At 33.8% G+C, this 21521-nt stretch overlaps 1 protein-coding gene across 9 annotated transcripts in view; it reads right to left on the reverse strand.

Annotated features, from left to right (window-relative positions):
• The window catches only part of LOC129919002 (fat-like cadherin-related tumor suppressor homolog), a 75589-nt gene that overhangs the window by 2364 nt on the left and 51704 nt on the right, over nucleotides 1-21521 (reverse strand). For 7 of the 9 annotated variants that reach the window (XM_055999795.1, XM_055999794.1, XM_055999796.1 and 4 more), the window contains 11 exons: nucleotides 13448-13622; nucleotides 13110-13381; nucleotides 12340-13051; nucleotides 12094-12277; nucleotides 11827-11850; nucleotides 8405-8845; nucleotides 7937-8337; nucleotides 6032-6340; nucleotides 646-5965; nucleotides 260-571; nucleotides 9-194 (listed from right to left, as the gene is read on the reverse strand). In XM_055999795.1, the coding sequence (XP_055855770.1) occupies nucleotides 9-194; nucleotides 260-571; nucleotides 646-5965; nucleotides 6032-6340; nucleotides 7937-8337; nucleotides 8405-8845; nucleotides 11827-11850; nucleotides 12094-12277; nucleotides 12340-13051; nucleotides 13110-13381; nucleotides 13448-13622 (8336 nt within the window). The remainder of the gene's footprint in view (nucleotides 1-8; nucleotides 195-259; nucleotides 572-645; nucleotides 5966-6031; nucleotides 6341-7936; nucleotides 8338-8404; nucleotides 8846-11826; nucleotides 11851-12093; nucleotides 12278-12339; nucleotides 13052-13109; nucleotides 13382-13447; nucleotides 13623-21521) is intronic. The other 2 variants (XM_055999797.1, XM_055999800.1) reach the window with 1 other exon arrangement.

Raw genomic sequence — 21521 nt, forward strand, 5'->3', positions numbered from 1 at the left:
AAACAAACCTGTGTTAAATCTATATTCTTCGCTTCCACTATCTAAGAGATTTAATCCAGATATGGGTGTGTGGGTTTCGAAAGACATGGAAAGAGGTTTCTCACTACACTCAGATTCGCTTTCTTCAACGTATTCCGATTCGATGTCTTCGTTCAACGTTTCAATATCACGAACAGGATCCACAGGACCAAGGTCTATAATAAATACATTTTTTTTTTAATCTCAAACTCAAAAATTAATATACAAAATTAAAACTTACTAAGCGGAATATGAACACTCTTCGGATGTGACTCATTACTTTCATTACTATGAAAACTCGATGAGTCGGGCACTTCAATGCCAGGAACTTCAGTGATATCAGGCAGTGGATTTTGACTTCGTCTTGCCCAATCTGAGCAATCCCAATGATATTGCCCATGATTATTAGGTGAATCTTCAAATGCACTTTGAGAATTATTTATATTTGGAAGATTGACATGCAATAATTTGCTATTTAATGTTGATGTTGGTTTAAGCGAACCTAAACGCATTGTATGTTGATTGCTATGATGTTGTTGTTCGATTTTGCGACCTAAAAACAAAAATACAAAAATTTAAGATCAATTGGTTTTGAATTGGAATGAAATAATATAAGAGAATCCTTACCATTATTAAGTTTATTGTCACTAAACGTTTTCAATTGCATTTGATCCGACCAAGTTTGTTTATGCAGTGATTCCGCATCACTCGATGTGGTCCCATTTATGTTAATATGTTGATTGGTACAATTTAATTTTTGATATTCCGGTGGAACATTTTCCAGCTCATCTCCAGCCGAACCATAACTTCTTAAAATATCTAAATTATTAACAAATACCGTACTCACTGGATACGGTATATCATTCGAACTGGTCGTATAGCTTTGTGGCCGTTGTTGAACTTCTAAATTACTCAATTTCGAACTTCTCTTATAGTCTTCCTTTGGCATAACAGCATTCAATGTAATATCTTTGCGTGGATCATTATTCACACTTCCCCCAGCTTGATTCATTGTCTTTCGACTGCATATATAATAACACAGGCATCCAAGTAGTAGAACCACACCAATAATAGCGCATGCAATTCCTATCATATCGATTAATGGCAAGTTTCGTAACTGACTTGTTATCGAATTCGAATATAATGGATCACCACAACTGGCACCAGTTAAATCAGGTGGGCAAATACATCGAAAACTACCTGCTTCATTGACACAAGTCGCACCATTGCCACATGGTTGATTTTCACATTCATCCAAATCAATTTCACAAGTGGCCCCAGTGTAACCTCGGCACATACAATGCGCCATATAGTCACCCTCTTCACAAACTCCACCATTTTTACATGGATTTGGCGAACAAAATCGACCAAATTCACAACGTTTGCCTGACATTCCTGCCGGGCAACTGCATGAGTAGTTTCCTGAGACCTCTGCATGACATTTACCCCCGAATAAACATGGCGATGATGAACATGGATCCAAATCATCTTTACAAAATGGTCCGGTGAATCTAGGATGACATTGACATTCGAAATTATTAATTCCGATATTTTTGCATATTCCTCCATTGAAACATGGCTGAGTTCCACAGATTCCAAGTGGAACCAATATCGTCGAACTGTCGCAGGTGAATTCAACATTGGCAAATCTTTTTAAAACCGCTATTGTACTACTTCCAGTCATATGCAATGGTACAGATTCTCGAGCTAAACGAATATCATCCATACAACCAACAAAACCTCGTTGGATATCCTCGAATCCTAAGACCGATGGATGTGGTCTCACTTCAGCGCCCAAAAATATATCATTTGACTGTAAATTCAATATTCCATTTACTCCGGGAGCACTACCTTGAGCTGTGTGCTTTCCATCAACCACCAATTTAGCACTGTTTCTTTCGCGTTCCAGTTTGATTTCATGCCATTCTCCATCTGATACATAAATCGATGATACACTTATCAGACCTTCTCCAGATCCCAAATCAAATCGATATTGCACAACACCATTTGAGATTTCTAATATATTATAGTCGACCTTACCCGAGGCATACATAAGATTTCCAGTCTGTTGAAGAGTTCGCACTCTCAGAGTAAATATCAACTGATCCTCAAAGATCTTCTTTCCCACAACTTTATCGATTTTATAATGAGCATAACTCTTCCCACTCAATGAGACTGGATTGAGTGGCTTATAACAAGAATACCCAATACATTTCTTAACATCATGATCACATGTTGGTCCAGTATAGCCATGTGGACAAACACATCGATGTCCCTCTTCCAAATCACTTCCCTCTGGCAAGCAAATTTTATACATTGGACATGGTTTAGCTGCACACGAATTAACAGCTTCATTGCATTTCTCCCCACCATAACCCTGTTGGCATTTACATTCATTCAAATGTTGATACACTGCCGATATGAAACTTGTCACATCTGTTGCAATTGTATTGATGTTTTTGCGATCAAGGACGATCTTATCCTTACAAACTCCATGAACACATTGTGATTGAATACATTTGGTTTTGACAATTTGCTCGATAATTAGATTTGTTGCCTCTTCGATTTCTTCCATATTATCAGCAACAGTGGCTTGGATTTCCTTGGCCGAGAAATAACCATCATCATTAGGATTTACTTGTTGCTTACGAACTGTAAATACAACATCGAGTTGATTTTTCACCACATCCGCTAGGATACTGTGTCTAGCATAACGCCGATGACTATCTAACTCATTCGAAGCACTCTCATTGTATGGTTGGACTGAGATGATAACTATGTCCTTCTGTCTTGTTCGCATTGCAGTTCGTATCGATCGAATGAAACCCTTTCGATGACTTAGAATAAAGTCCTCCGGTGTAACATTACTAAATCTTAATATAATAGCATTCTCAAGCATTTCCTTGCTAATTAAATCAACGGTGATTTTAATCACAACATGGGCAGTAAATTTCCCATCGGAAGCTGTTACATTCAGTCTATAATCTCCAACATCAAGATTAGGCAGGGCATAAAGAGAGCCATCGTCTTTAGATATGTTAAATAGGGTGTGTGGGGAGTAGAGAACCCCAGCTGTTGGGGCAAGTTGGTATATCAAATTGTCATATTTATCCTGATCGGTTGCATAAATACGACCAATAGCTCCACCTGGAAATTCATCTTGATATGAATTTATTAAAATTTCCACAGGTGTTATTACCGGAGGATATTGACTCTCTTCGATAACTTTCACTGTTACCCATGCATCTGAATAGAGTGGTGGTGTTCCATTGTCAAATACTCGAATTAGCATATTATAAACACTTCGAACTTTATGATTAAATCGTGTTGCTGTTCGTAGAGTTCCATCTTGTTCCAATCGAAAAGCTCCACCATCATTTCCACTACGAAAATCAAAAGTATATGGGGCTGAATTGGGAGCTGTGTCAGCATCGATTATTTCAAATTTAATCAAAACATGTCCAAGTTGTTTGTCTTCTTGCACAATGATGGTATAATTGGATTTATTGAATAATGGAGGATTATCATTTGCATCGGATATATCAATGTTGACATGGACATAACTTGAAAGCTCTGGAGTACCATTATCACGAGCACGAATCTCAAGGACATAACTTGATATAGATTCCCTATCAAGGGGACCTTTAACCGATAGATAACCAGTATTATTATCGATTTGGAATTGATTCAAACGATCACCACGTTCAATGTTATAGAAGATCCGACCATTCTCATCGGAATCAGCATCGAAAGCTTTGAGTTGAAGAATTTTATCACCGATTAAAGCATCTTCTCGAATTCTAGCATTATAGGAATTCTGTGCAAATTGAGGATTATTATCATTGACATCAGTAACACTCACATTTAACGATGCTAGATTACTAAGTGGTGGTGTTCCACCATCAACAGCTTGAATTGTGATAAGGAAATGTCGTATTTTTTCAAAATCCAATTCTCCATTGCAATAAACACTTCCAGTATTACGATTTATGGCAAATTTCTTTTGTTCATTGCCACCGATAATGGAGTAATATATATCAGCATTGACTCCAGTGTCTCTAGATGTTGCCAAAACTTGAGCAACTTCCGATCCAATGATACAATTCTCTGGGATATTTGCAAAATAATGTTGCTGAGTGAACTCTGGTGGATTGTCATTTATGTCTTGTACATTCACAATCAATGTAGCAATACTAGAAAGCTGGGGTAGACCTTGATCGGTAGCAATGACAGATAAATTATACCAAGCTATTGATTCTCTATCTAATGACTTTTTGAGAGTTATGATTCCAGAATCTTCTGAAATTCCAAATGTATCATTGCCAGAATCAAGAAATGAGTAACGGATTTTTCGATTTACACCAACATCTCGGTCAGTGGCATGTACTTTGGTAGCAAGTGTTCCAATTTCAGCATCTTCAGGAAGAATTAGAGAATATTCGGTCATACTGAATAGAGGATGGTTATCATTTGTATCGGCAACAGAGATTTCTATCTTTGAAATACACTCCCATGATAATTGATCACGATCTTGAACATGAGCAGTGAGATAATACTTGGAAACAGTTTCTCGATCGATTTTCCGAGAGGTTTTTAAGACTCCAGAGATTTTGTCCAATACAAAATCATCAGATTTATTACCAGTTAGATAGAATCTCAATTTGGAATTAGCTTCTTCATCGGCATCGGTGGCAATAATTTGTGTAACAACTGTTCCAGGCATTATGAGTTCATTAATAGTCTCTTTATAACGGTATTTCAGACAATAAGGAGGATTATCATTAACATCTTTAACAACAATTGTAACATTTGTAGATGCACTATATTTGCCATCGGTAGCAATGATATTTAAGAAATACGATGAAGTTTGTTCTCGATCGAGTGGTTTGGCTGTAAACAACTCGCCAGTTTGTCGAATATGGAATTGAGATAATGGATCACCGGAAGTGATGTAGTATTCAACAGCTGTATTAGCATCGGCATCTTTATCGGTTACAGAAAGTTGTACGAGGACAGTACCAGGAAGGGCATCTTCACTGACGGAAGTTGTATAATTTGGTGATTTAAATAATAAACAATTATCATTATAGTCCTTGAGTTTGATCATGACAGTTGTTTTGCCAATATGTTTCGATTGTCCATGATCGGTAGCAACAACTTGAAAACGATATTCACTACGTTTTTCTCGATCGACCGGAATTAGGGTTGTTATCCACCCCGAATAGACATCAATATCGAATACATTAGCAATATCACCGATATCGTCGGGTAAGAAATATCGTATTTCACCATTTGAACCAGCATCGGAATCATGTGCTGTTACTTTGACTATCGATGTTCCCTTTTCTGCATTTTCAGCTAACAAAATGCTATAGGGATTGCTTTCAAATATAGGAGCATTATCATTTTCATCTTGAACATGTAAAATTATTTCCGAAACAGCTGAATAAGCTGGACTGCTTCCGATTTCAGCCAACACACCGATAGTGTGGATTTCTTTTTGCTCTCGATCGAGAGTCTTTGTCAAGGTGATTTCACCTTCTTGATTAATGGCAAATTGTTTGTCTTCGTCAAAACCTGAAATGATCTTATAGCTTCCAGTTAGATTGCCAAGTAATCGAACTCGAGATATCAAAGTGCCAGGTGTTGAGACCTCCGATATGAATTGATTTCGTTCCTTGTGTTCGAATGTGGGTATATCAATGTCATCTTTAACAATAAGAACCGATACGGGGACATCAGTGTGTAACGATGGTGAGCCACCATCATTGGCACGAATGAAAAATTCAAAAATTTCATTTGCATAGTTGGCAACTGAGGCTTGTAAACTTATCGATCCATTATTTTCATCGACTTGGAATAAGTTTTTAATTTTTTGATTTTCTGGTTCATACATTGAATATACCAAGACGCTATTTTGATGTTCATCTTTGTCTAAAGCCTTTACCTAATTAAATCAAAACAAAGAAAAGATTACTATCATATTTATGATTTTTTTTTCAAATTTTCTTACCTTAACAAATGGTATATTTAATTGATAATTGGCATTTATTACAGCATGATATTCATTTAATACAAACACTGGAGGATTATCATTTTCGTCGGTAATTTTAACTTTAACTATTGTAAAGCCAGATCTACCACCAATATCGCTAGCAATAATTGGTATTTCATAATGTGAACATAATTCACGATCGAATGATACTTTCGATTCGATAATGCCTTTGATTTTATCAATTGAAAATAATTCTTTTAATGTATCGGAGAATATGTCGTAGGTAAATGTACCAAATTCACCCAAATCTTTGTCAAGTGCTGTTACCTAGTTTGTTTGGGGGGAGGAAATATTTTTTGGTTTTTGTTAATTAAAAATTGTCAAATTCAAAACTATTTATTAATTATTATATTTTTAATTATGTATGTATCATTTAGTAAAAAAATGTATCATTTAGTAAAAAAATTAAAATCACATTTTATCACTGAATAGGTAAAAATGGCGCCCAACAAAAAAAAATTTTGCAAAGTAAAATGACATCAAATTGATTGAGAACTTGATTTTTAATTACCTTTTTGAGCGAAAAATTCTTTCAGGGATCATTATCTTCCGACTAACATTTTCTATGTCTTTGATTAGTAAAAAAAGCATATATAAAACAAAATGTCGCTCATATCTCCATTTTGAAACTCGTTTTTTCAAAGTTTTCCCATGTTTGGAAATTGTGCGATTTTTGATATATTGTTTAGCACTGCTGACTGATTAAAAATTTTAATTCTCTCCGGGTGAAACTCGTAATAGCTTTTAAAATTCCGTGCGAACAAAAATATTTCGTGTGAAAAATTTTCCACGTGAAACTCACGAGAGACTGGATGAATCTTATGTATGGTTATGCATATGCATTAGGGTGAGTCAAATAAATCGAAGATCCGTTCCTTCTACAAAAACGATGGATTAAATCGAAACTTTGTAGAGTTTTTGTGTGCATATTATGCTGTAAAAGGCACAATCAAAATCACTCGATAATTCTAACTTGACGCCTGAGTATCCCAAAAGTCACAAAAAGCCCGTTTTTTTTTTTATTTTTTAAACTATTGCGAAAAATAAAAAACTTATTTTTTTGTTTCAAAAACCAATGCTTGATTTTTGTGCGAAATTTATTCAAGATTTCAATAATTTTGCTGTGTAATCAGCGGTTGCTGAGATATTGATGGTTAAATACAAAAAGATCCTTTTCCGTTAAAAATCGATTTTTCGGCGTTGAAATGTTCGTATCGAACTCTTAAAAGAAGAAAATTATAATGGTTAAGTTGGAAAAATGTTTTCCAAGCTTTTAGACAAAAAAAAAAAAAAACGGAACAATTTCGAAATAAATATTGAGCCGAAGACGTAGTTTGAAAAAATGTTTCATTGTAATTTCTCAAAAAAAAAAGTTCGAGCTTTAAAACAGTTTTTTTTAAATTTCAGTGCGACCATTTTTAAAGAAAATATATTCACTTGAAAAACATCAAAAAAATTTGAAATTTTTGTTTTGTAGCCTTATCCCATTTTTGGCTCCAATATTTTTCAAATTTAGCTCCTTGCCTCTAAAATACTCCTGCAACACTATAGTATCCCCCTCAATGAGGCCAACGTATAAACAAATTACCCAAATAGCGCTGTTTATTTTAATCATCGAGAATTGCTTAATTTTTTAGATCAACTGGGTTTCCAACAAATCTAAAGTAAGTTTATAATTTGACGAAAAATCGCAAGCAACTGAGTAAACCGTTTATGACTGTGAAATACAAACCTTTTATGTTGGGCGCCAACTAATTAATTGTCTTCAATGATTTTTTTTGGGTAATTTAATTAATTTAAGAGTTAGGAATTCAAATTTGAGATTTTAGTTTGGTATGTAGGATTTTTTGCTTTTCAACTTACCGTTGTTACCAGATGTCCTGGCAATAGATTCTCTTTAATATTTGCTTCATAGCTCGGTTGAGTAAATACTGGACTATTCAAATTACCCGGCAATATATTAATTTTCACTCGAGTAAAACTTGTATAGATTCCATCAGTTACAGACACATTCAATGTTGTTGTTTGTTGTTCAGCAAAATTGTTCATATTTAGCAATGTTATTGTTCCAGTCGATGAATCAATATCGAATGTTTGCATTTCATTTCCTTGAGCAATCTTATAAACAAGATTCGCATGATCCACATAATCAGGATCACTCGCTTTGACACTTATTACAAATTGACCACGTTTTGCATGAACAGATAAAACACAAGTATAAGAAGGTTCTTCGAATTTTGGTGCATTATCATTGATATCAATTACTGCAAATAGAAAATTGTTAATAGTAAAAAGATCGGGATGAAATATTTCCATTCTCTGAGAACTTACCTGAAACCCAAACGTGTGCAGTCGATGTCAAAGATGGTGATCCTCCATCGGTAGCAATCACAGTAAAGTGATGTACACTCTGCATTTCATGATCTAAACTCTTCTTTAAATACAATATTCCTTCCAACGGATCCAAATGGAAATTTTCTGAACTATTATTTTGATGACTAGAATCGATTGCAAATGTTATTTGACCATTGGCACCAGTATCGTTGTCGCGAGCATTGATTTTCAAAAGTGATGTACCAAATGGTGAACCCTCTGAAACGCTAATGTTATACGTATCGTGTTCGATTTCTGGCGGACTGTCGTTCACATCCAAGACCATTATTGAAACTGGAACTTCAGCTGAAACACCTGATACACTATCCGTTGCTCGGACGATTAAATCATAGTTTTGCACACGTTCGTAATCTAATTCATCAGCAACAGTTATTGTACCTATTTGGAATGAAGAACATAATAATAGAATATTTAGTATTTATTTATACATGTATTCATTTTCGCAACTGGTTTGAAGAAAAGAAATAAACTGCTACTTTATTTTGCAAAACAAAAAAACTATCTCATTGTTAATCTAGGGATTGGCTTTAATTTGTTGTTTTCCATGATCAAATCATTATCACTTGAAAACTACTGCTAGAAGATAGAGAATACATTTTTCAGAATGGGCTTTCGACCTACAACTCTAAGTTAAGAGTCAAGCACTGTACGCATACTATTGCATTGCAACTTACAACGCATACATTATCTACATTTATGTTTAAAATAATGAGGTCTCACTAGCGTTGCTATTCATTAAATAAGACAGACTACCAAGAGAGGTGGTATTGAACACGAAGATTATAATATTTAATTTCTCATAATTTTGTCTATTTAAAACGCGATTTTAGTTAGTACCTCCTTAAAAAAGTTAGAATAAAAATTATGAAAAATTAAGACATTTATACAAATTGTAATAGACTAAGGTCACTGTGGCGTATGTGTTACATTTTTTTTTTTACTAATTTCAACTTTTTTCTATTCTGGTTCTGGTGCGATTTTTTAAACTGACTTGATTTACTTTATTTGGGAATTTAACACAACTCGTTAACAAATTTTGTATGTTATCTTCGCTGTTTTCAGTAAAACAGAAGTAGTATTTACCGGAGAATTTAGAATCGAAGGAGTGCAAACAAATGCCAATTATGTTTTTTTTTTCACAACAAAAACATACTGTTAAAAAAAGAGCCAAGTTCTCCTATGTTGAAATTATGCTGGCACAAAAAGTACTGAGATGTAAAAGTGTACCAAGTTCTAAAGTTTGGGTTCAAATTCGTGTCAATAAAATTTTGATTGTTCTCTTGACAATTTTTCTTTTAATTATCGATTTTTAAAGTTATTTAAAAAATTGCCAAGTAAACAATCAAAATTTTATTGATACGAATTTGAACCCAAACTTTAGAACTTGCTACGATAATCAGAAGTGCTCTATAATATTTTATTAAAATTCAGCGGAAATGGGCGGTTGCCACGCCCCCTGGCTGAAATTCTCAAATTTTGAATTTTTTCCTTTGTATAAACTACCAGCTCTACCGTTCTAATAAATTTCAAGATTCTACGATAATCAGAAGTGCTCTATAATATTTGATGAAAATTCAGCGGAAATGGGCGGATGCCACGCCCCCTGAATTGAAAATCTCAAATTTTCGATTTTTTCCTTTGTATACACCACAAGTCCTATCACCGTGTAAAATTTCAAGTTTCTACGATATCGGGAAGTTCTCCATAATTTTGATGATCTGTCAGTGAGTCAGTGAATCAGTGAGTCAGTTACGCTTTTTGCTATTTTTGAAGCCCTATATCTCAGAAACTACTCATCGTAGGAGGCTGAAATTTTGTGAGGTGTTTGGTTTTGACCAGCTCAACCAGTTTGAAATTTCTAGCATCTTTGGTGTGGAAGTTAGAAAGGGGTCGAAAATGGCCTGAGTTGTTTCCTGTAAATAAGGGTGTAGTGCCAAAGTTGCTAGAGAACTTGGCTGGGCACTACCGTGCCCCTTGATTGAATAAGCATAATGTATAAGGTTGAAAACGTTTAAACCATACAAATTAAAGGCTGTCTGTCAGAGTAACTTTTTTTTTTTAATTCAAATATAGTTTTACTTTGGAACAATCCTTGAGGGGAACGAAGGCCTTTCTATAAAATCATTGTCCCATATGTTTTCTTTTGCAGTATATCTATTACCTACATGTTTTACTACAAAGAGAGAAAAATTAGCCTGTAAAGCAAATTAAATAAACTTAACGCATTCGCAAAAAACGGCTGTTAGTTTGATATCACTTAAATTGCGTTTTTATTTCAAAATTGTGACTTCATACATTTTTTGACTTCGAATTCGAGTTCATTTTATCAAAACGAACATTTAATTATTACAAAATATTTAATCTTGTTGAGCATTATATTATTTCAATTCAAGTTATTTAATATTTTCCCATAAAAATATTTGGCAATAGTACAACGCTAAAATAGCCAAACTTTTGATAAAAATTGATAAAAATGGTATCAGAATTGTTGATAGTTAAAAAAAAAAATCTTTGAAATAGCATTTTATAGTATAGTAATATAAGGTCGCGTTTTCGATATTTAAAAGAAAAAAGCTTCGAAAATTGGATCACAACCCAGTTGAAAATTTTATTTAAAAGCGATATAACTATCTTTTCATAAAAATAAAAAAAAATATTTTTTTTAAATTCTAAAGCAGATATCTTCGGATCAAAGTATTGAAATAAGTTTTTGTTTAAAGATATGAGTTCACAGTGAACAGAACTATGCATTAAGATAAAAAAAATTACAATCTATTTTTTTTTATGGATCTTCGAAAAAACCAAGGTTAACCCCTTGCCGAAAAAAATGCATTTTAAAAATTTTCCTCCAAATCCAACGATTGAGGCGTCAAAAGAAAGGTCTCCTTAAGCTGTATTCATAAATGGAACGAAAACGTTTCTTTGAGGTCTGGTTGCTGAGTTATTTGCATCCATATATATTTCACTTTCCTCCATTCTATCCTTTTAAAAACGCACTTTCCTGTTGATTCTTTGTTTTTTTTTTTTTTATAAGTAAATAAATCAAATAGGTTATCAAAAACTTTTTTTTCTACTAGTCAAGGACTTTAAAGTCATTCAAAATTATGTGTACCTCCTACTTAAAAATTTGAAAAAAAATTAAAAACTATTAGAAAAAAGTTAACATTAAATATCTGCAGAACAGAGCTATGAATGAAGCTTTTGCTTAAATAATAAATAAACGAATAAATTAACAATCTAACATAAATCTAATTATGAAGGAGAAAGCTTAAGAATTGTGGTCGTAAAAAGCCATCAATGGAAGCAATTATTTATGCAAAGCAAAATCTATCGAACACAAACAAATTTATTATACTTACACGGGCCAGTTTTTCTATCAGGTGCTGCATTATAAAGTAAATGGATTTGGCTTTTAGGTATAATAATATTCTTAGCTCATATAAAATGTTGTTTCTATTGTATCGTGTTTGTTCTAAGAACAAAAAATGCAGTTTGAAAGGAAGTGTGTAATCATGGTTTTTTGTTTACGTGGTAAAAAATATGAGTTTGTTTTATGATGAGAGTGCATTAAAATATTTTTTATTGTATTTTTTAGTTTATTCTGTTTGTGTTTGAAAAAAACTCACCAGTATTAAAATCCAATGCAAATTCTTCCATTTCATTTCCTTTAGCAATCGTATAGATCAATTTCCGACCCAATGGACTATCTGCTTGAATAGTTACAGCAAGTGGCGTATATATTTCGATATTTTCACTCACAGAAACCGAATAAAATTGCTTGTTAAAAACTGGCATTGATTTGTCAATGACCTATAAATAAAAACAAAATATTTGTAATCAAGGGTTGAAATCACCAAAGCTTTACAATTTACCTTTACATGAACACCAACTTCCGTCGAACAGGGTGTTGAAGCACCATCATAAGCTGCAATTAAGAGCTCATAATCTCTATTATGACCTTCAAGAGATTGCTTCAGAGTTACATCTCCTGTTTTCCTATCAACTTTAAACAATTCACCATGGCCACGTTTCATTTCGTAACGTACCTCGCCATTTTCATAACTATCCAAATCAACTGCATGGACTTTGGTCACAAATGATCCTTTAGGATCATCCACCGAAACTACTGCATAATACGGAAGATTTACAAACATTGGGCAATTGTCATTTATATCGAGAACTGTTATATTGACAACAACATGAGCTACTCTTGGCTTCCCATCCATATGAACTTGAGATCTTGCTTCAACTATTAGCTCATAATTGTCACAAACTTCACGATCAAATATTTGTCCAGTTGATTCAATAGCTCCCGATGTTAGACCAATTCGAAACAGTTTCGTTGGGTTAAGGATTTTATATTCAACATGTTCGTTTAATTTGGATCCCAGAACATTAACCGTTGCAATGGTTGTGATTTTAGTTGAATTTTCACTGATAACACCCTCGACTGTGGATTTTTTGAAATAAAGTCCATAATTTTCGGATGTTTCAACAATGATTACGACATTGGTGACATTTGAATATTTTCCATCGGAAGCACGAACGTGAAGTTTGTAAAGTGAATTCAATCGTTCAACGTCTCTGCAAATATAAACCGAAATTAATTTCCCAATAAATGTAATATTAGGGAAAATCTTACCTCGTTGTAATAACACCAGTTTCAGGATCCATTGCAAATGCATTTCCCTCATTACCCTCAATAATGTCATAACGAATTGTTGAAATTTCCGACCCATCAGGATCAGTTGCATTTACAGTGACAACAATAACATTTTCATAAGTTGGCAATAGCAATGTTACATTGTATTCATTTTTCTCAAATACTGGAGCACAATCATTCACATTGGTAACTGTTATTTGAACTCTAGTTGTTGTGTCTGATGAAAGTCGAGGAGTTCCTAAATCGGTTACCTTTTTGAAAAAAGTAATATTTTAATTAGGTAATGGAAACTGGTACAAATTTGCGTAGTAACTTACTTGAACATGAAAATCAAAAAATGGTATTTCTTCATAATCTAATAGCATCACTGTTTTTATTGCACCAGTTGTTGAATCAATATCGAAATATCTTTTGGCCAGATTTTCAACAATATCATATCGTAGGAGGGCGTTTAATCCAGAATCTAAGTCGACAGCACGTATCACAAGGGGACTGAAAATAAACAGGATTTAAGTGTTAATTTAGCATCAAAATTAATAATGGTAAAAGCCCTTTATCAGATGTGTGATCAATTGAGAGGCCAGATTTGAAACGTATCTTTATGAGGAGCTTACCCGATGGTAATATTTGTTTGTTTGAATGGGGTACCCGACTTTTGTTAGATAGACTGTTACTTTGAATCATTCAACCTTTCCTAAAAACTACAATAGACTTGGGTGATTGGGTCACTGTGGTGTATGTGTTACTTTTCTTTTAAATTCTGTTCTGGTAAATTGAATTGGAAAGTTCTTCTCAAAGGAAAAAATTTAAATACAGCTTTCATATCAAAACAAGTGTAATAATAATTGTTCAGTAGGGAATGTCTTACCCTTAAAAAAAAACACCCATTCATAAAATATTTTTAAATTACCTAAACATTTTGCCACAGTTACCATGAAGTACTAATTCTGAAATTGCATTTCAGGTCTCTATTACATATGTACATTAGTGAACATCGGTAACTTTAATCCAAAATGAAATTCAAAACCAAAAGTCCTATTATAGAACCTGCTAATTCACATGGAACGTAAATAAACGAAACAGTTTGGACTTTTTTTTTCCTTGTAAGTTTTATTTAATTTAGTTTATTTGAGCAAATTTTAATAATATTATTATTATTATAATTTATTAACATAAAATTAAAATTTACATGTTAATGTATATACAAGTGCTAGCTGCTTAGAGCTTCTGACTCTTAAATGAAAAAAATAATATTATATAAAGTACTTTATAATATAATTACATAATTTATAAAGAAAAAAAAAATATTTTTAAATGTTTAAATTTCAATGTTGTGTGATTTGATAAATTTGTATAATTTTTTGATATTCTCAGAATCTAAGTTTTTCAAGATCTCTTCTACTAATGACGTTTCGTTGTAGATGCTGGTGTTGGATGTCAATGATTTGCATGCTCCTATCCCAAGAATGTGTTTCAAATCTATTGTTGTTTGACAAAGAGTGCATGTTGGTGGGTTTGTTTTTTTAAGAAGATGTCGATGGGTGAGTGCAGTGTGTCCTATACGGAGTCTGACCATTACAGTGTTCATCTGTCTGGAGGTGGTGGTTGGGTAATATGGTTTGATTTTGTCGATGTTGATTGATTTGTATGGGTGTTGATAGTTGTTGTGCCAATCAGTGAGTTGTTGTTGTGTAAGTTTGTTTTTGGTTTCGCGCAGAAGATCACGTTTAGTTATATTGGCGATCGATTTGACTGGCGCAGAGTGAGCCTCATTGGCCGCCTTATCTGCATGTTCATTACCGGTAATACCGACATGTCCAGGCAACCACATTAGTTTTGATTTATTCTGATGTTTTATCAGCAGATCTCTTATTTTACTAATTATAACTGTTGTGTTGTTTGGATTCAGAATTGCGCTGAGGACTGCACGACTATCTGAGCATATAACAAAATTGTTGTTTAGCTTTGACATTATAGTTGCGGTTTCAAGGATCGCTGATGCCTCGGCGGTAAAAATTGAAGCTATATTATCTAATAAACCTATAGATAGCAATGAACCATCTTCGTAAGTTGATGCGAATGATGTGCTGTATTGGGTTTTAGAGCCGTCGGTGTATACAAATTTCCAACCATTCGACTTCAATAAAGTTGTTACTTCTTGAAATAATGCTCGGTACATTTTGCTGGATGTATTACCCTTTGTGTAGTCTGCCAAATCCATGATAAAAGATGAGTTTTGAATAGACCAAGGTGGGAACATTGGGAAGTATTTACTGTTTTTCACAACAGGAAGTTCCATTGAATTTGCGGTTTTTATTGCGATTGATAGAGCTGATGGAATACGCTTGGGATATTTTGCTTGCAAGATTGATTTAACATCATCATTTATAATGGAGCCTTGTGTAAATGACAGTTTTACATATAGTTTAACTCTGCTTTCAAGAATGCGTTCGTCGACTGAAGGAAGTCCAGCTTCCGCCATAATATTACGTATAGGACTGGTGGGAAAAGCGTTTAAGCATCTACGAACTGTTTGGTGATATGGGGCTTTGATAATGTTGATTGTTGTTTTTGGGGAGTTACCATAGATAAGAATACCATAGTCAATCTTACTTAGTACCAGAGATCTTGCAACGTTACATAGAGTGTTTAGATGAGCATTAGATTTACTACATGATAAGTATTTAACGATGTTAGCCCTAGCAGCTAGACTTTTTTTTAACTCAATGCAATGGTTTTTAAAATTATATCTATCACTAAAAATAATACCTAATATACTTAACGTATTTACATTTTGTATGTTTACATTATTGAAGTTAAAAGTATTTTTTTTGCAAGATGTTTTACGACATATATGTAATGTTTTGCATTTGTCTACAGATAATTTTGCTCCGGAATTATCGGACCAAGTTAAAATGTCTGAAAGAACGTTAGTGAATATATTTTGTTGTTCTACAAGACTGTTATGCCTGCATAAAATGTACACGTCATCGGCATAGATACAATGGTCAAGTTGTGAATAGTTTGATATTATAGAGCTAATTTCATCAAAAGCAATCAGAAACAGAACCACAGACAGTGGAGACCCTTGGGGGATACCGTTCTGTAAAGAGTAATATTCAGAAAAGCAATTATTTGTTTTGACACAAATTTTTCTATTTGTCAAAAAAGATTTTATGTACTGAAAAATCTTCGGGCCTATACCCCAGGCTTTAATTTTGTTTAAGACTTGATGTATACCAATTCTATCGAAAGCCTTTTCAAAGTCAAGTGACAAGATAGTCACATGGTTTCGAGCCGATAGAGCTTTTGTAACATAATAATCGAGGTGAAGGAGTGCGTCGTTACAGCCTTTGTTAGCTTTGAAAGCTACTTGATTGGGGCTTAAAAGGTTTTTGGATTCCAGAAACCAAAGCAGTCGTTTCGCAACAATTTTTTCCAATACTTTAGAAGCACAGGGAATAAGTGATATTGGACGGTACTCGTTGACACTCGTGTTTATTTTTTTTGGTTTTGGTAAAGGCAGAATGGTTGCTAACTTCCAGCTTTGTGGAATGATACCAGTATCAAGAATGTTATTGTATAATTGTATAAGTCTAGATTTAGCTGTTGTTGGAAGGTTTTTCAGCATCGGATAAGAAATCCGATCCCTGCTGGGAGTTTTGCCTTTTAATTTGGAGAGGCAGCTTTCGAGCTCTATTTTAGAAATTGGTGTTTCAATATGTAGAGATTGAGAAGAAAGGTAATTAGTATTAAAAGGTGAATTCAGTGATTGAATTTTATTAGTTCTGAAAGACAAAGAAAAGTTTTCATCGTTGGAGAGATTTGACCACGTTTTTGCGAAAACGTTACTTATTTCGCTCGGGGTAATGATTTTATTACCTTGGTCTTCTATACACATTATAGAGTGCGGTGTATAAGAACCTGTTAGACAGCGGATTTCTTGCCAGATTTTAGAGGGAGAAGATGTGGGGTTTATTGATGATGTAATTACATTAAATTTATTTACCTTTGAAATTTTTAATTCCCTACGAAATTTAGCATTTGATTTTTTAAATGCGAGAAGGTTAAGCTGGTTAGGATATTTTTTGAAAAGTTTCCATGCCTTGTTTTTTATTTTTTTTAATGAGTTGAGCTCTGAATTCCACCAAGACACGTTCCGACTTGGAGGTTTTGGCGAATTTTGGGGAATTGAGAGGTTGGCTGCAAATCTAATCGCTTTAGTAAGTCGAGCTGTCTCTTGATTAATGTTTGAGGAAGTGCTCGTGCACGATAAATTTTGTGTGATATGGTGTTGAAAAACGGTCCAGTTTGCAAGATCAGTTTTAAACTTGGGAGTAACACGATACTTTTCAAGTGTTTGACTAGATATTAATGTCGTTATTATAGGGAAGTGATCACTGTTGTAAAGATTTTCTAATGCGATCCATGATATTTTTGGAAACAATGTAGGGGAACAGGTGGTTATGTCTATATGTGTGAAGCTTTGATGGGTGGAAAAATGAGTAGGGGAGCCATCATTGAGAATTATGAGGTTAGAGTTAGATACAAACCTTTCTAAGATCGCACCTCTACAGTTGGTTACGGGGGAGCCCCAGAGAACGCTCCATGAATTAACATCGCCAGTTAAAATAACTGGCGTGCTTATTTGGTCAGTTATATTAACAAGATCATTGATGGAAAACGACTGATTAGGATGTATGTATATCGATATTATTGTAAAATTACATGGGAGTTGAATTTCAACTGCTAGTGTAAGAATGGGAGAATTAATCACCTTTAGTTTATGTGGTATACCTTTTCTTACTAAAATAGCTATTCCTTGTTTTGATGTTACGTTTTGTGGTAAGTTATGAAAGTAACCTTCATATATTTTTGGTATATTCGGTTTGAAATTGGCTGCGCAGTGAGTTTCTTGAAGAGAAATCACACTTGGCATGTATACTTTAATAAGAATACACAACTCATTGTAGTTATTAATAAAACCCTTCATATTCCATTGAAGGATTTTGGTTTTTTCTTTAGTTATGTAGGTGGACTTTGAGTCATTTTGTATTAAATTGGTGTTGTCGTTATTGGGGTGATCAGTTTCTTGACTCCGCGGCTCGGATGTTGAGGCAACCAAGCTCTCTGAAGAGCTCGGCTGACTCAATTCCCGATCAGCGGAGTCAAGTAGTGGTTCGATGTTAGTGTAGTTATAGCATATCGACATCTTGTGGGTCTGGGTTTTCTACGTAGTATTTATGTTTTTCAAGCAGAGCTTGAGTTACTTTTGAAATAGGGGATTGAGATTGTTTATTAGATGTGTGGGTTTTTGATTTTTCAGATGAATCGGGCTGTGTGGTAATAGAGTTGTTTGGGTTTGTTTCTGAAATTTTGGAAAAATCAGATAAAGGAGTTGGATCGGGTATTTTTGGTTCTTGAGTTAAATTAAGATCTTGTTTCTTATGATTGTTTAATTTGGGAGAAGTTGGATGATAATCATTGGAAGTGGTGGATATAATGGTGTTTTGAGGTATATTTATGGCAAGGTTATGAATTGTGGAATTTGTACTGTTAGTTTTGGTTCTTTCAGAGTTTAAAGTTGATTTTGCTGTGTTAGTTTGATTAGATTTATGAGAGTTTTGTTCACTTTCTTTATTAAGAATTTGTGCTGCTGAATCATCCGCGTTTTGCTTTGTTTTTTCGGAAAATAACTCTGATGAGGATGAGAAATGAGCGGGGATGTTATTTTGTTCTCTATGAATTTTTTTAGCTTCAGCCATTGTGCATTTTTTGTGGGTTTTTATTGTTAGGATTTCTTTGGCTTCTTTATAAGCAGGACAAGTCTTAGAAGAAGACGAGTGAGCTTGTGAGCAATTTGCACACATAGTTTTAGTGCAAGGTTGAGGAGTGTGCGGAGGGAGACTGCAAATATCGCATTTTGCTTCACCAGTACACCGTTTACTCGTGTGACCGAGAAGTTGGCAACTACGACAGCGCATTGGATTTGGTATGTATTCAGTGACTTTTGCTTTAAAAAAGCCAATGTCAACTGTTTTCGGGGTGTAGTAGAGGTTGAATGTAAAGAGAATTAAACCGGTTTCTCTCTGCTTGCCATCCACGTTTTTGGTAAATTTATAAACATCTTTAACTCCTTGACATTCCATTTCTTCAAGTATTACGTCTTTTGGGGTGTTGATCAAACAAGGGGCATAGGCAATGCCCTTTGACTCGTTTAGTTTGTCATGCAATTTTACAATTACTGGACAAGTTTTGGCAAGATTGTCAACTTTAAGGAATGTTTCCGCAATTTTTTCTGTTTTAACTAAGACAAGAAGGTTGCCGTCACGCAATTGAGAAATTTGATCATATTCTTTGGATATATTGTCAATTGATTTTTTTAATAGGAAAGGATTGAGGGACGATATGGGCTTTTCATTTGATTTGGGAGAGATCACTATAAATTTGGGATTTTTTGTGTTTGTTGAAGTTGGAAGTTCGGGGTAAGTATATAAAGGAGTTGGGGTTATATTGGATTTATGTTTTTTATTGGGTTGGGAAAAGGATGAATCCACATCAAGCGGCAAATGCCTGTAACGGGATCCACCTAGCCCCGCGGGACCAGGCATTTTAAAAGACGTTAGATAGCACTCACACGTGTATTTTTCTTTTCAAGCAAAAGAGAAAACGAAAATGATTGTTATTCGATAAGAGAAATGTGGTATAACGGGAGATACCGGTTTGCGCAAAGTAGCACAAAATAAAAATCACACAAGAGACTACGAACGATGCTTTCAGTTCGATGGCTAGTCGGTGACTGTGTCTGTAATAATATTTATTAGCATCAACTACGGAAAACTATAAATCATGTGAAGCAGCAAAAGGCATTCGAATTTATTTAGATTTCCATCCACTTTGCAGTATTTGAATGTTTCTTTTTTTTTTTAAATCCTTATGTTGTAATTTGTTGTGAATTATATACTTAAGTTAAAAATTTAAATATATGCTAAACGAATTTTGTTAACATTAGAATTATATAGTTTTCCCCCACTAGCACTTGAATTGCGGGATTGAAGTTATTGTAGATTTCTTGCAAAATTGGTTTTGGAAAGCCAAAAATGTTTAAAAAAAAATTTTCAAAATTTTTGAAGTGCATTTTCATTATTTTCAAAAATAAGACCTCTAATCCTTTCTAAAACACATAGAGCCAACAAATAGATACCAATGGAAATATAAGCTTTAAACATTATTTCTAAACATTTTGAAAAAAAAAAATAGAATTATTTAAGTCTTGCAATGCTGGTGCTATACAACAGTCGGAAAAAGTATTTTGACAAAATGAACATCTTTATAACTGATGAGAATAATCTGTAACGGTTAAACATAAAATAAGAAAGTTGACGGTTATTTATTAAGTATATTATGGTAAATCTTATGATGGTCAATGTCAGTCATATAGTTGGTATTATGCTTCTAGGCTGCATTTTTTGTATAAAAAGTACTAATTTTTGAGGGAAAAAAGTATTTTGACAAACGTTCTTTTTCAACGTTGGAAAGGTAAGGTAATGCATTTTACGTGTTTCAAGCACGTATACAACTGACAGACTTGTTAAGGCCCCGATTTGTAAAAAATTGGGCAAAACGGCGGAACTTAACATTGAAATTAGTGCATCTTCTGTTGCAAGTCATAATTTCTGTGTGTCTGTTAAAAAATCTGTGGAGAACTGAATTTATCGCGGGAAACTAAAAATTACCAAATATACAAACACAAAAATATAATTATACTATTCAAAATTTACCACAAACGGACAAAAAATGAAAAAAATGCACTTACAAAAATTGAAGCATTTTGAAGAATTCACTTTATCGCGGATTGACTCCAAAAAGTCTGAATTTGGAAATGCCATTCTTTCATCAAAAACTTTGTTAGCAAAAGTACCCTTTGCATTGAGCTCAAAGAAGACAATTTTACCATGTTTATGGGAAGATAATACAGTATTTATCTCATAAAACAAAAATCGAAAAAAACTGAATTCTCAAAGGAACATATTGGTATGCTTCTTTCATTCAAAAACAAAGTTTTATGGACCAAATTCTCACAAATTTCTATCTCAATGATCCGGGAAACGAAAAGGAACTGTTGAAGCTCCGTAAAAATTTGGTCAAGTTTATTCCAGAAGCGAAAAGCACAACAACATGTCCCTTTGAGAATTCAATTTTTTTTTTCGATTTTTGTTTTATGAGATAAATACTGTATTCCCATCCATGGGGGTAAGCCTTGTCGTGGCGGATGGGCTTACGGTGACTACTACTATGAAGCTAAGAGCTATGCGATCGCGAAACTTGTTTTCGCAGAAGGGCCTCCCATAGTTGACTGTATTATCTTCCCATAAACATGGTAAAATTGTC

The sequence above is a fragment of the Episyrphus balteatus genome, chromosome 4 (genome assembly GCF_945859705.1).
Source record: "Episyrphus balteatus chromosome 4, idEpiBalt1.1, whole genome shotgun sequence".
Lineage (NCBI taxonomy): Eukaryota > Metazoa > Arthropoda > Insecta > Diptera > Syrphidae > Episyrphus > Episyrphus balteatus.